This window comes from Malurus melanocephalus, unplaced genomic scaffold, assembly GCF_030028575.1.
Source record: "Malurus melanocephalus ecotype Western Australia unplaced genomic scaffold, MMel_1.1 scaffold_33, whole genome shotgun sequence".
NCBI lineage: Eukaryota > Metazoa > Chordata > Aves > Passeriformes > Maluridae > Malurus > Malurus melanocephalus.
This window is the reverse complement of record NW_026623265.1, coordinates 3,540,164-3,555,117: the sequence shown is the minus strand read 5'-3', so window position 1 is coordinate 3,555,117 and position 14,954 is coordinate 3,540,164. Positions and strand designations below refer to the sequence as shown.

Here is a 14,954-nt window from a genome sequence, read left to right as displayed (position 1 = left end):
CCCCCCCACAATCCTTAAAAAAAGCCCCAACCCAAAACTTGGTGATAAAGTCAGGGCCCAGTACTCCCAATGAGCTCGGGGTGCTTCTGTGAGCTTGGTGGTCACAAACTGCTGTTTCATGGCTTGCTTGGCTTTTTGCTTCTTGGTAATGGGRATAAAAACGATGCTGGTTTCCATGTTCAAATTTTAAATGCTTATTTTGTGTCTTTTGCGGTGTGAATTAGTCTGAGTTCGACAAAAAGATAGTTGCTTTCAAAAGGCTTTTTCTGTCCAGAAATACGAACCTKATCCCTTTTTCCATTACTGTTGTCAGGGTTTCATAGGTGTGCTAGTTGCGGGTGGGGCGGTACCTACAATAGATAACTCCTGATTGCCTAAAGGCTTCGGCAGAGGGATGTTTCTAACTTCGTTACATTCCAAGTGTCTTAATTGAAACCCACAGGCTAATTCCTTCTTTTAATTSTAAATTCCTTTGCTGAAAACCTAGATAACGAGGTGGTGAAGGCAAATTTAAGTCTTAAAATGTGAAATGACTCTTGGTACTCTGTGCTGGAGTGGTYGGGCAATTTCTGTACTATATTTGCCGGTAAAGTCTATGCTTCTCCAGGGCATTTTCATTATGGTGCTGTTCTGCCAGCTGTTTTGGGTGCGATAACTTCTGTCTATCAAAAGCTAAATAACACAGTTCTGTCTTGCAAGCCTGTAATGTGTTTTGGTGAAATGAGAAAGCKCTCTTTCAGTATGAAACAGAGGTTGAGTAAAGGACAAACGACAATCCAGTGAGGCTTTTGTTTTTACCTCTATTTTTAGATAATTTAGATTTCCTTTTGCTCTCCTACATGATATTCACTAGGTAATAGTRAATTTCTGAAAACTGTATTTCCAAGGTGCCCCAAACCTAATTGAGGGACAGTATTGTGGGTGGAGGAGGTATGCAAGGCTGTGAAAGTGGCTGTTGGGGGCGACTGAGTGCCAGGACACAGCCTGGCCATCTGATCACAGGCGCTGGCTGTTTTGARCCTACTCCAGTTGGGTGGACATACATCATGTTGTGTAACACAAGCAGGCTTCAGCAAATGGCATCCGGGATAGGAAGCTTTTCTTCTCTCTTTTGTCATCACAAGAGTTTAATTTTGTGTGTGTTTGGGTTTGTTTTTATTTCCTCTTAAAGGAACAAACTGTTCTGACATTGTCCATTACTAGTCCATTAAGTGGCTGGAGGGCAGGCAGAGCCACGKTGGCCAGAGGAAACAGTCGGTAGGTAATGAAGCAGAATCTGGCCCTGAGTCAGTCCTTGGCTTTCATTGTCAGGCTGCAGCAGTGTGAAAGGAAACAAATGTTTTAGAAACTTCGTGAATTTGTTTCTCTCTGGGCTGTAACTTGCTGACATTTTCAATGTCTTGTGTGAGAAGTTGATTGGCTGGAGTACTGTGTGCTTTGCTGAATGGTGATATTGTATTGGTTTTTTTTTTTGGGGGGGGGTTTTTTTTTTTTTTTTTTTTTTTTTTTGACTGAATGTGGCTAATTTGTTACCCAAATTATAACGTCAGCCTCTGGGTGTTAGCCTTACAGACATGTAGGAATTTAAAGAAAATTACTTCAAGGGCTAAAGTAACTTGTCACTGTTGCTATCAAAGCACCAGCATTTCAGTTTCAATTTCTTTTTGCTGGGGTTTATGTCAGAAAGCTTAATACAACTGTAACTGTGATTGTCAATTACAAAACTCCGAGTTTCAGAGGGTTTTATAAAACATTAAAGCAGAGCCTGACTGGGAACTGGGCAAGGGCTGTCTATGGGCTTTATAACTGATGAGGAAACTTCTTTTGGGAAGGTGGGAATTATGGGGGTTCTCTTTCCTTGATTAAGAAAGAATGCTTTGCTCCTTAGGAGATAGTAAAGGGATATATAGATTCAAATTATTTTGTTCACCAAGTCTTTTATCGAGAATAAGTAGTTTGTGTTTATCAAAGRTGTGCTTTTAGTGAATTTTTTCTTTCCCCTTTCTAGAAAACACTATTTTTGAAAAGGGAGAAAAGGGGCTGGGTTTTTAATAAGTGCCATGTATGCATGCAGCACACGTAGCAGGAGCACTGTCACAAACTGGACTCGAGGTGTTGGGGAGCAGCTGTAGGAGCAACACCTGCTGAGGGAGTCCTGGCAGGCTGAAGCTGGTGGATGCTGAGAAGARCTGTCAACTTCCTGCCATGTGTGTGTTCATGAAAGGGCTGAACCTTTCAACAGTGGGGTGTGTAGAGCTCCTACCGCCCAATATTTGTAAATCCAGGACCCTTTTAATAACTTTTGCTCTCCTTTTACACTGTCATACAACTATTTTTGGACTCTCTGTTCTTTGCCTTTGTCATGCTAAGCAGTAATAATTTTAAAAGAATGTGATACCTCAAACTATGGTGTTACTTGTCATTCTCACAGACGATTAAGGAAGGAAAAAGGCAGGTGGAGCCTTAGGAAAGCATCATGGTATGTAGGTGTGTACTTGGGGGTGTTGGCACAAAAYGGGCAGACAGGTTGATGAATGATATTTATAAAGAAGAGTATGTTTAAATGTTCAATGCAAATAATATTTACAATTAATATGAACGGAAAACGGTCGTCCAACAGTGGCAGTTAGACCAATCTAGTCCATTCCTGTGTCTTAAAACAAAAAGAAAAAAACCAAAACAGGCTTGTAGGGAGAAAATGGATTGAATGTAATTTTTTTTTTATCTTGTCTGCCAGGCTCCTGTGAGATTGATAATTAGGATCTACTGGGAAGTTGCTTGGTTCTATCTGTATTTGATGGCAAAGAGGTCTGTGTCACTGAGGGGAAAACACAGGGTTAACAAGATGTCTTAGTAATTATACTCTCCTGGAACAGCACCTTGAGTTTCAGTGTTCTGAGCATGGCCTGCTGTGCACATGCTATAGCTATCTTGAAAGGTGCAACGCAGGAGTAGGGTCTGTTGGATCAGCTCTGGCTACCAAAGAGGGGAGGCATGAAGGGGTTAAACAATGGCTGCTGGCTGACATTCACCCTTTGTGTCCCAAGCAGGCTTTTCAGCTGTAGCCTAAAAGGAAGCCCAGAACTGAGGTTTTATTTTAAAAGGGTATGAACAAATTCATAAGTTTTTCAACTGTCATGACAGTTTGTTTCTTACTAATGTGACTCTTGTATCTGGGCTGAGCTGTAGCCCCTATTCCTTGCTGTTAGGTAAAATATACCTGGTCTTTGGTTTCAGAGTGTAACACCTTTTTAGCTGGATATACTAGATGTGRATAAATGGATAGTGTCTGCTTCAGATACATGTTAGGCTAGAAATGAGAAATATTGAGATCATCTATATATAAAATATTTTGTCACTATTCTGTGATATTTTAATTTTTTTAAAAAAACACCTGTATTTTATAGATAAAACTTTATTGTACAACCGTCTCAATTGCTGCAGAGGTATATGATCTTGTAAGTAGTGTTTTTCARTCATAATCTGATATTGCTACAGACTGCATAAATTTTCATGATTGCATGAAGTAGAAAATTTGAGTTGCAATCAGGCTTTTTCTGTGGCTTCATTCCGAGTACAGGGACAATTAGTCTGAACACCATCATGGTGTGCTGCTTTGTGGTATGGAGTCTGGAAAAATTGATGCCAGCTGCCACCAAGAGGTTCTGCAAGAGAGTTTTCCAAAGAGCAGTATGCTGTGGTGGCCTGGAGGGTATCTGGACTGTTGTGCCAGGCACTGGTAGAGTCTTGAAGGGCTCTTGGAGACTCTTGATCTGGGTTGCAGCTGTCAGACAGTTTGCCTGGTGTAAGGCACTGACTGCCCTGGCCATCGACTGTGCAGGGATTTGGATTTCAAAGCCTTTGACAGGCTGCATGTATGTACTTTCTTGTCTGCAGCAGGCAGACCTGAAAATCCATGCTGGGTGAGCCTCCTTTGCCTGGTCTGGTTGTCAGCAGTTACTTCAGTCGTTAAAGTACAGGTGATAAAGCAGAGGCTCACCTTGAGCAGCGCTCAGTGCAATTTACCCAAGATGTGTCCTGTGATAGGGACAGGAGTGTCCTGTGCTGGAGGTGACTCACCCTGCTTTAGTAGGACAGGCTCTGTGGAATTGCAGCTGACTCCTAAATGGCTTCCTTAAACATCCTGGGAAGCTACCTTCTCTCTGCACAGCTGGAGGCCACTGCTCCTCCCTCTGCCCTGACCTACAGGCTCCCCTTCCTCCTTGTCCTGCTGGGTCCTTCTGTCTGTCCCTAAGTCGTGGTACTTTGGTGTCACACCAGCAGGGCATCTCAAGGGAAGGGCTGCTGAGCCCTTCCCTCCTTTGAGCTGAACTTGCCTGTGACTGATCACTAGCACGGTTCTGAACCCAGGTGCAAAACCAGGCTGAGGGTGGGTAAGGCTGCAAATCCTTCAAGGCTGTTCCAGCAGCTTTGCTACCACAGTTGCTGTGCTGTGTACTGAAGGAGGCTATTATCTGCATCAGAAGCTTGAGTAAGGGCCATGGCACCTATTGGAGTAATGCATTCAGGCAAAAAGGTGTTGACAAAGTCTGTTAATTAAAAGCCCATGTTTTCATAGGTTGTTATTCACCAGATGGGAAGCTTGTGAATTTTATGCATCAGAAACCCGCTTGGGAGGTGCTGTGATACTCATTCTAATGCAAAGGAGCTGCTGTGATTACTAGCAAAGGCAAAACATTTGTGTGACTCTGCAAGTACCAAGGTCTTGTAGAGGGTTGAACAGCTTTATTGACAGATTAGGCAAAAAATTCTCTCACTTTTCAGATAGTGTTTGTGACCTGCACTGAAAAATCTAATGCATGAGAATGCATTTTCACTCACTGTTTTCTTTCTCTCTCCAGATGAACACAACGATGTACAGAAAAAAACCTTTACAAAATGGATAAATGCTCGGTTTTCCAAGGTAATGTTGGTTTGGATGTACTACTTTATTTTGTTTGATTCACTGTTTAGAAATTTGGTTAAATATACTTTTCTCTTACTCTTGTAGAATACTTATAGTAAAATATATCAGTACGTAGTGAAAACAGATGAACTACTGTAGTTGCTTTTCTTTCAATTTCCTCATGCACATAAACATTTGTTAGTGTGTTTTAAGAAAAGATGAGTCTATTTAATATATTAGAATGTCTATTAATATATGAAATGAAAGAGTCTATTAATATATTAGAATTTGTTTTTTTGCATGAGCATGGCTTTTGGTTTGGTTTAGTTTGTTTCTACATGCAGTTTTCAGAATGCATTGCAGCAGATTCTGAACCTTCATCACTGTTTACTCTGCTGCTGAGTCAGCTTTACTTGCTCTGCAARCCTCTAGTTGAAGCCACTTGGTGTTGCTACTCAAGTCTTGATTGAATTTTATATGATTACTTGCTCATTTGGAATTTTCCTGGGTCCCCATGCTATATGTTTCTCATCTTGATTCTCTTCACTGACTTGAAACTTACTGAGACTCTTTCATGGTTTGGGATGAGAAAGGAAGTGGGGTTTGCTTTGGAATGCTATTTAAAGCCTGCTTTTTGCACTATTCTGCTGATAGGGAAAAATGACACCTTGCCCAGGAGCACAGTGTCTTGTGGAGTATTTTCCTACTTCATAGTTTGAATATGTGGAGGAACCTGCAGTATCAGGAAAAACGCACGTTTTTCTGTAGCTACTGTGGTGTTGCAAATGAGTAACTACTATTTTGCATGTTCTTACTGAAAAGGGACATGCATGTGAAATCCTGAAAGCTGATACAAATATAGAAGGAGGGGTGTGTGTGTGGGGTGGTGGATTGGTTTGTTTTTCTTTTCCAATAAATCTGCAATAGTGCTTCAGCAATGAATGGCTGCCTCTGGAGCGCTGCCCTTCTGAAGTTCGTGATCAGCGATGTAAGGAATTTTTAACCTTCCTTTCCTTCCTGTGCAACAGGACACTGGGCAATGCAAGGCTTGTGGCCTTGGTTGAATCATTTTGGCTTAGGTATGTTTTGGTTGAAAGCTGATACCCTGTACTCTTCATCCAATGCATTCTTGGCTAGTTTGCTCTCTAGAGGAGGAGTGTGTGTGGTTGCTCTATGCTCAGCTTTTGCCTGCTGCTCAGAAGAGCGGTGGTCCTGCAGGAGGAGCATTAGGCAGGGCAGCATCATGTAAGCAAAGAAAGTATGTTGAGAAAAAAGGACTGTCTGTAGTCCTGTAGGCAGCATAAAGATGGCATGAACATGGAAATGTYAGTGATACTGAGAATGTATGACAGTCATACTGAGAATGTGCTAGGTGACTTATTTGTGAATGCTGTGAGCATTGCATTGAGAAAAGTAGAATTGGACATATCTTATAAAGTGCCTTTTTTTCTATWCTGTGTAATCAGACAGATCCTGCTAAGCTCCTGGATTTCCCTGGCACAGGGTATGGCCAGAAACTCATTGGATTTGRAGGACCTGTAGCTTCATAACTCTGTAACTTCATGGCCCATTAAACACCTGAGGCTATGAAAGCCTTGTTAATGATTAAAGAAACTCCGATAAAAGGCCATGCCCCCAACTGCTGCATGTCCAATTCAAACCTGAGCATGGCTATTATGGCATGACAAGACACAGATTTATGAATACTGGCATGTTCAAAGTGCAGGGAAATTGATGATATTGAATAAAAATAATCTCATTTAAGAAAATCTAGTTTCAATTGTGCCTTAAAATACAAAGGGACTGATTTCAGACCTGTTGAAGTTTTTGTATTTACCAAGTCATTTGGCTTGATTAAAATTCCTTTTCTGTGAACTACATTGATTCAGCTGCTTAGTAGGATAACAAGATTTGAGAGGTTAAATGCAATGACTTACGTTGCAGGAAACAAAATGGTAACTTAGGTATTTTGGGTGGAATTGCAGATTTTGCTCCAAGAATTTTACTTGTCCTTCCTTGTTAATTATATTGTTCTTGCCTTTCATTTAAGCAAATAAAAACTAATCCATTGAACCTTTATAAACTACCTTAGTGTACAAAAATCCTAGAATTGCAATTGCTTAATGCTAAGTTTGATTTAAGTCAGTTCAATAGGGTTTTACAAAGGATCTAGAAAGAGGGCCAAGTCTTTCCCTTCTCTCATCAGAGATTAGGTAGGTAAGTAAAACACTTGAAATATCTCAAGTGTGCCGTGAGGTACCTGCTTTGGAGCCCTGATCAGTGAGATAAGAGTTCTTGGTGTAGTTCACAGTACAGTAACTTGATTTTACACTCTTCATTTAAACTGTGCTAGAAAAATGCTTTCTATTTGTGTGTGTTTGAAATCAAGGCACAAACATTTAACATGGACTGAGTCTTAAGATCAATAAATGTGCTCAGCCAARACTCAGTGCTCRCTGGAGAAAAATACCTTAGGAGAGCTGTGCACACTACAATTCACAAGCCTACAATGGATATGTAGTAAGGAGACTTTGTTAAAGGGAATAAAAGTTGTTAGATAAATAGTCTGTTACCAAGCTTTAATCAATAGGGAAGTTTGAACTCAAATAGATATTGAGGGAGAGCATTTCATCATATATTTATGAAGTCATATGGTGTTTTTACTTATTGTATTGTTTCCATCACTCTGTCTAGTCTAATTTCAAGAGTCAGATTTAGTGGTTTCGCTGTGGTATGGCCTTACCAATTAAGGCATCTAGTCAATGGATAATATGTTCTTCACACTGTGTAACATTGTTTTCTATTCTTTCTCCCTCTCTGTATTAATTTTCATTAATACTTATCAGTCCATACGTATGTGTTATTTTCAGAACACCTTTCTGCAATACAAGAGTGCTATCTTGTCACAGTKGTTTGTAGCCACTGCAAATAAAGGTAAACATGAACTGGCTACTAATTTTGAATGCCCAGTGTGAGACTTTAGCTAAATTATCCCAGAAGATTTGACATTTCTTTGATGTTTCTTGGTATAAAACAGAGCTCTTGATTCTTATGACAGAGTTCAGAGGGTTCATCTCTTCTGCAAACTTAATCATACCACCCCAAATATCTAGTTGGTTTTCAGATGGAGCTTGATCAGCATAGAAAAAGGACTTGTCCATGATTATGCCTGTGTCAGCGAGGACTGATTTAATGATCTAAGGAAGTCACTTAATCTGGCACACAGTTAGTAATTGCATGTAAAATTGTGTTTTAAATGATTCTGATGAGTCACAGGGGAACTTCTGGCTAACAGTGGAGTTTGAATTCAAGTCTGTTGGGTGATTTTTTTTCATATAGGTAGAGTGAACAAAGATTTTGCAATCAACCCTAGTTTTGACTTTTCCAAATATCTGAATCGTTTCAATCTTTATCTACTTACATGTTTTATCAGCAGACCTGGGATTTTTCATTCCATCTTGCAGATCTCTGATTCTTCAGCTTATAATTACAGAGCAAAGTGGTTGGATACTCACACTTGCAACTCTAGAAGGTTTCTAGGAACTTGATAGGCATGTTAAGGTATTCAGGAGTCTTGCGTCCCACTTTAGAACTCCGCAAATGCAGTTTWTTTCTGCCCTATTTTCTTTCTTTACTCCTACTTTCTGACCCTGTTTTTGGTTTGTTTGTTTTTTTCTTTCCTGCTCACTTACTATTACCATCTCATGTCAGAAGCCTTGCCTGCCTGGCAAATCCTCCCAAATCTGGAGTTTTGATTGCCCTGCCTATTTCATATCCACCTTTGCCTTTGTCACTATACTTCTTTTCCCAGTGASGCCCAGTTTTTCTTTTTAAATCTCCATCTGCCCTTCATTTCCTCTCTCCAGCCTTTACAGGATTTGATGCTTGTGTGGTAAGTCCTATTTTTGCATTTTCCTTGTCTCAGTGGTACTAACCTTGCCCTCTCTTTACCTTCTTGCAGTATTCAGTCTTTGCTGGCTTTAGTTTTCTTGTTTTCCGAGGTGGTACTTTTCCAAGTTTGCTTTCAGATTGGTTCCTCTCCTTTTCTGCTATTCCTGAACTTGGCAGGTGGAGCACAAAGTCAGCACAAGAAACATGATGCCCTAACTTAATTTAGCCCCATGGAGTCAGGTCTGTCACAGCTTGTTGGAACTTAGTGATGGCATTCACTGGAGGAAGTTCACAGATCCAGCATGGACAAGCTGAGGCTCTGTCTTTTTGCCGAAGACTTGTTTCTTCATTACATTTTCCCACAGGGATGGCAAAAAAAGCTTTAGTGCTAGGAAGGTTGTGTTCTGCAAAAAGAACATAAAAGGCCAGAGATTTGTGGTATTCAGTGAAAATGACATTGGATTTCCCTGCCCCTCAGTTATAAGTCTTAGATATGGAAGGCTGTTGAATGGAGCTGGCTGGGGCATTGTTCCAAGGTGTCAGGAACTGCATTCAAAGCCCTTATATGCCTGAGTGCTGGGCCTCCCTTTCCTTTCTATCGTGTGTTCCCATAGCTTTCCAATCCAAACTCTCAATTTCTTTTCTTTTTAATGTACAGAAGTGTTAGAGTCTTATTTGTGCATTTGCAGTGTTCTTGATGCATATATTTGTGATTCTGCTCCTCCAGGTCGTGTGCTAATGCCCTGACATCTGGATTGGCCAACACTGACAGGGCTTGGAGCCAGGCCAGGACCTGCCAGTGTGGATAAAGCCAGACATCCCATGCTTTTACAGCATCTTAAGCTGTTTTCCCTACTCTGTGGTCTTCYGAAAATAGGTTTCCCTTTAAGGTTAGAGTAAAGAGGCAGAGGGGCAGCTTGGAAGCAGAATGCATCCTGCAGGGCTGAGCTCCAAGTTAGCTTTTGAGAAGGCAAGTGCTCAGTGTGGGGCTCTTGGGCATTTTCTYTCCTGGGTCCCCTCCCCTGGAATGACACCAAAGAAAGATGAGAGAAGACAGGGCAATAGGAGAACTGATGGGTTGTACTTGGACTGCTTTGGGATGTTATGGCATTATATGCCATATGCCATATCTTAAAATTGAAACAGTTCCTCCCTCATTGTATCAGCCATTAATTAATTTGTAACCACATAGTCTTCTCTTAGCTTTTTGTGTGGTGTGCTGAATAGATGTTTTCCTCCATTTTTGCTCCTTAATTTTCTGCTTTCCTCTAAGGGTTGTTTTGTCACAATGGTAAATGTGAGGTCCTATACTTCTGAAGACATTTTGCAGCTCCACTGCTGACCCTTAGCAACTGCAATGAATCTTTTTAAAGACAAAATTATACCTATTCACAATAATTAATTTCACATGACCCAAGGTACCTGAGGTTAAAGACATTTCAGAAGTATTTTTTGGAGGGGAAGGAGAATTATGGAGTTCAGTGTATTAGTCATGCAAGAAAAGAGATCAAAAAGATTGATTAGACAATTTTATCTGTCCAAAGAGACATCACCTAAGATGGTGTCTAGTCCTTTTTCCTGTTCAGTTTTTGTGGCRCAAGCTAAGAAACATTTGACAGCTGGTAAAACATTCTACAGCCTAATTGCTTCTGGTATTTTTCAATTCTGAATTAAACTGTAAAATGTAACTTCAGTCAAAGATAGCTGAAGCTTAAAAAGCAACAGCCTTGGTGGAAAAGAGGAGTTAATCTGGGTGGAAAAGAATTAGTGTTTGCATGAGCTAGCCTTCAAAAAGTCAATTTTAGTCTACTTTTTCCCTTATTCTCTTTTTATGAAAACACCAAATAGGGTTTTTCTAGGCCTAGGATGTATTAGCCAAGAAGCATAAAGTTTTTTTTTTCTTCTCTAATCGGTTATGGTAAGGATGACTACTTTGTAGCATAAAAGCCATAATATGTAGYGGCTCATGATCTCTCCCAGATATTGCCACAGCATGAAAATTGCCAATTTTCTGTCCTCCTGTCAACTATTGCTGTCTTTGCTCTAAGAACAAGGTGTGTGAAGCATCTCCCTTGCTGGGCTTGAAAGCTTTGTAGAGTGGCWTTGAGTGTAATAATTGCTGACTTGGTTTAATGCTCTTGGTTTGGGATAGAGTTTGACTCTGGTTCAGGAGCTTGGTTATGATGTTGGAGTGTGTGTGACCTCAGGTACTAGAGCTGAACCTGGTAGGGGCACCAAAGCAAATCTGTTCCTTTACTTGTTAGCTGCTAATAGTCAGCCTGGTTAGCAGGAATTTTTTAAAAGGATCCCAGTTATGTTTTGAAGTTATCTGGCTTGAAAAACTATAAATAAAATGAAAACCTTTGTCTTAGAAGAGAAATAACTGACAGTGATTAGCATGGTCCCAACTGTTCCTGCTGGTAATGTTATGTAATGAGGATTAATTGCAAGCTGAGGTTAGTACTGTTACATTAAACGTGTTATAATAACATAAGCCTATGTAAATGCAGTAATAAATACAATGGAGAGAGAAAGACATGCAGAGGTGCTGATGCCTTGCTATGCTATTTGCACTGATGGATTTTTCCCTCCTTTGGTCTTGTTGTCAGTYAAGTATTTTAGGTATTCTGTGAATTGAACTATCTTTAGCTTTTCAGCTTTGCTGCTCCTTAAACGCATGTCTGTCATCTAGTAGAATCAAAATTTCCAGCRTATCTCAGTGATGAGTCTTACTTCCCCCTGCCACCCCCTGTTAGTCTGGGGTTTAAAATAGCTATTTAGTTGCTTGTAGCTGTTTTATTTTTAAGCACCAGTAGTGATACTTAATTTGGTCTATAAGGTATCTTCTTCTTATGATTGCAAGTTTCTATTCATTTTAGTTGATATTTGAATTCATAGTTTTGGTACTAGTGTTGTGCWCTCTATGCTGAGCATGTCCTTGGACATGCTCCGTATAGACTAGAGCCTACTCAGTGAAAGTGTATCTGGTACAGTATAGCCAGTATTTATGAATGATGTCCTGTAACTCCTGCATGTCAGTGGAAGGAGAATGGAAAAAAAGTATCATGTTTTAATAAAAATACTTCTGTAAACAATGACTATGGTCCTAAATTAGAAACTGGCTAGATTATTTGTTGACATGGTTGTTTACTTTATGCAATGACCTTTTTGCTTTCTGATTTGTTTCCCACATTGAGTTCCCATCTACTGGTTTCATGATGTAGCAACACTTGACATGTTTCTTACTTGGTATTGGTCATGATGAAGTGTAGCTCTTGCCCCTGTGTTGAGAGTTTAAACTGGTGCTTCCCAGGAAATGTAGTTGAACATTACAAATGGTTCATGCTCTTGTTTAAGAGCCCAACCTGTCCAATATTTGCCCCTTCTCAAGGAAAATAGGGAAGGGGTCTTTGCAGTTCTACTAATATTTTTACCTATTTAATGAGCATTTTATTAGATGTTGAAAATAGTCATATGCTGGTTAAAAATGATTGACTAAAACAACAACTTCATAAAAATGGCATTTGAAGATCGGAAGAATCAGGTGGAAAATCAGTGTGTACTGCTTCCTATTTCTTTTCAGTGTTTTGGTATTCGTGAGGTWGCAGATGATGTAAATGGCAACTCGTGCTTTTTCAGCTCTGAGCAGCTGGAACTTGTCTGCTGCATACCCTTGGTGGCYGGTGAAGGTCATTTGTATGGTTTTATGAAATGTGTTACTCTCCTGGTGACAGCCAATGKGCATTAACTGTGAAACTGAGAGGACCTTTCATCCTGATTTAATATTCAGACTGTGAGATCTGAATCAGTATCACTGAGGAGGATGTGAAATAGCTGTGGCTTACCTCTTATCCTCCAATCTCTTTGGCATTTGTTAATTGGAAAAGTTAGGTTTAGTAGTGTATCTTCAGTAATTACTGATTTAAAGCACATGTAAATTTTCTGCTGCAGGTAATTGATATGAGAAAACTTCATGTTTCTAGTTAAACAATTAGGTAAACATTTAAACCTCTTTAATGATTGCCTTTGCTTATAATTTAATGTTCAAGAATAAGGAATATAAACAGTCATGATAAAATGATGAATAATAGYTGGTGTTAAAAAAAGAGTTTTGGCCTACTGAGAATTTGTGGCTCCCTTTTTCTCTCTAACTTGGCTCAGTTTGATACAGTTCCCCATTGGTAATAAAGAGACAATTGGAAACGTTCYGCTGTAGAATATACTCGAGAACAATTGCTGCCTTGTAGCTGTGGTGGCTGTAGTAGGACAAACTGTAAGTGTTGATAGCTGGGCTTTCTGCTGTCAGCAGCATTGGATGACTTAAAAAAATGTGATCCAGATTTTGTTTATATCTTCCTCCATTTCCTGGGAACGCATTCTGGCAAAGAAGGAATGATTTCTGCACAGTCATATTGGCTGGCCTGGGTGACMCTTCTTTATGAGTAATTCTAGATGCACACAAGGAAGTGTGAGTCACCCTCTTAAACCTGATCCAGGTAGAGGGACTTGAAAGGCTGCCAGAGGGGCATATGAGGGCTGCTGCTGTGAGGAGATCACCGCGTACGGTATCTCCTTCCCAAACCGTGCTGGCATCTTGCTGGAATGTGCAAAACTGATGCCTGAGGTGCCTGGTCTTGTGTGTGTATGGTAGCATCTGGTCTTCAGCTCAGAGATCATTAATAAACTACTGCTTTCTTATGATGCAAATCAACAGAAAAAGTATTTTCTGCTGTGGATGACTAGAAAAAGTTCTTTGTCTCTTGCCTCCCTTACTTGTGTTCGCACAAAGGCTGGCACCAAAATGTTTGTTGGAATAAATGTAACATGATGGGTTGGATCTGGGTCTGATCCTTGTGTGTGTGCCTGATGGTGCATAACAAATGTTGTCACCATGTAAAGTTCATGAGAACRCAAGCAAGCCTAGCCCACAGTTTATGTAGTCTCTAGCTTTTATTTCTTTACTTTCTCTTTCTCTGCTTCCCTTTCCTTTCCTCTTCCCTCTTCCTCTTTCCCTTACACCAGCCCTGTTAAGTGAATCAACTCCTTTCCTGCTATCAATGCTAAATTTAAAACATTGGGGAACCAACACGGCCTCTTTCTAAGTTAAGTCTGTTAATTATGTTCTTTTGTCTGTTTTTTTTTCCAAGCCCTTGTGTCTGTTACAGTAACTGTGTACAGCTCTGCTGSACTAAGTCCTCCTGAACAGGCTGAGGGAAAGAGGTTTCTGCCAGGGGTTTTTTTTTGTTTATTTTTTTTTCTGCTCTTGGGCAAACATAAGTAAAGCTGAGAAAAACTACCTTCTGTTAACTGATAAAAGTGTTCAGTGAGGGGGATGTGAATGCTTTACACCCTGAACCGGCACGGCTCTTCTGGTACGCAGTGTGTCCCTGCCTGTCCTTTGTGCTATCTTTGTAGTGTAAACTGGGCTCTATTTTGTCTTTGAGAAAGGACCCATTATCTACCCYGTATTTGAACAGTGCTTAGCACAATGTGGGCTGCTCTCTAAGTACTTACCAACACAACCGTGACTAGCCATTTGCCCTTGTGGAGGGCTTGGTGTGGTTTGTCACTGTGACTCTTATAAGACAAATACTTAAATTTCTTGATCCATTATGCTCAGTGATGGACTGCTTCTGACAGGATTCTGGCAGRGGTGAACTCCTTGCTACTTGTGTAGTCTTTTAAGTATTTAGAAATTGAGTAAAATGTCAGTTCTGAAAAGGAATGATTTAGATTGCCTCAGCATAGTGTGTGCCAGGCAAGACTACAGAGAGAGAGCTCTCACATACTGCAGATTGTGTATTTGTYTGTGCTTGTGGATTTGTGGGTATGGATTTTATTTTTCAGAAGGCCTGATTATTTTCTGGGGGCCAGGAGTGAGCAGTACGGATGTGGGCAGGGGTRGTGGGGGAAGCAAAGCCCATGCCTTTCCTTCTGTCGCCCCCGCCAAGCCCAGGCTCCTGCAGCAGCGCACCAGGCTGCCCCAGCTCATAGCTGCTCCCAGGGCTGCCTACATCACCCCAGTGCAGTGTCCATGGAACAGGGGCCCTCATGGTGGGAGTCAGGGTGTGGGGTCTGAGCCAGGGCTCAGTTGTGCTCCTGGCCCCTGGACTAGAAGCACAAGTCCATCCTTAGAAGCTATGTGTTGCAGTTYACA

The 14,954-nt window shown here is 40.7% G+C and overlaps 1 protein-coding gene across 4 annotated transcripts in view; it reads left to right on the top strand.

Annotated features, from left to right (window-relative positions):
- Positions 1-14,954, top strand: part of UTRN (utrophin) — a 348,477-nt gene that overhangs the window by 51,940 nt on the left and 281,583 nt on the right. For 3 of the 4 annotated variants that reach the window (XM_057364021.1, XM_057364022.1, XM_057364019.1), the window contains one exon: positions 4,863-4,924. In XM_057364021.1, coding sequence (XP_057220004.1) covers positions 4,863-4,924 — 62 coding nt within the window. Of the gene's footprint in view, positions 1-4,704; positions 4,724-4,862; positions 4,925-14,954 lie in introns of those variants that run through there. The other variant, XM_057364023.1, reaches the window with a different exon arrangement.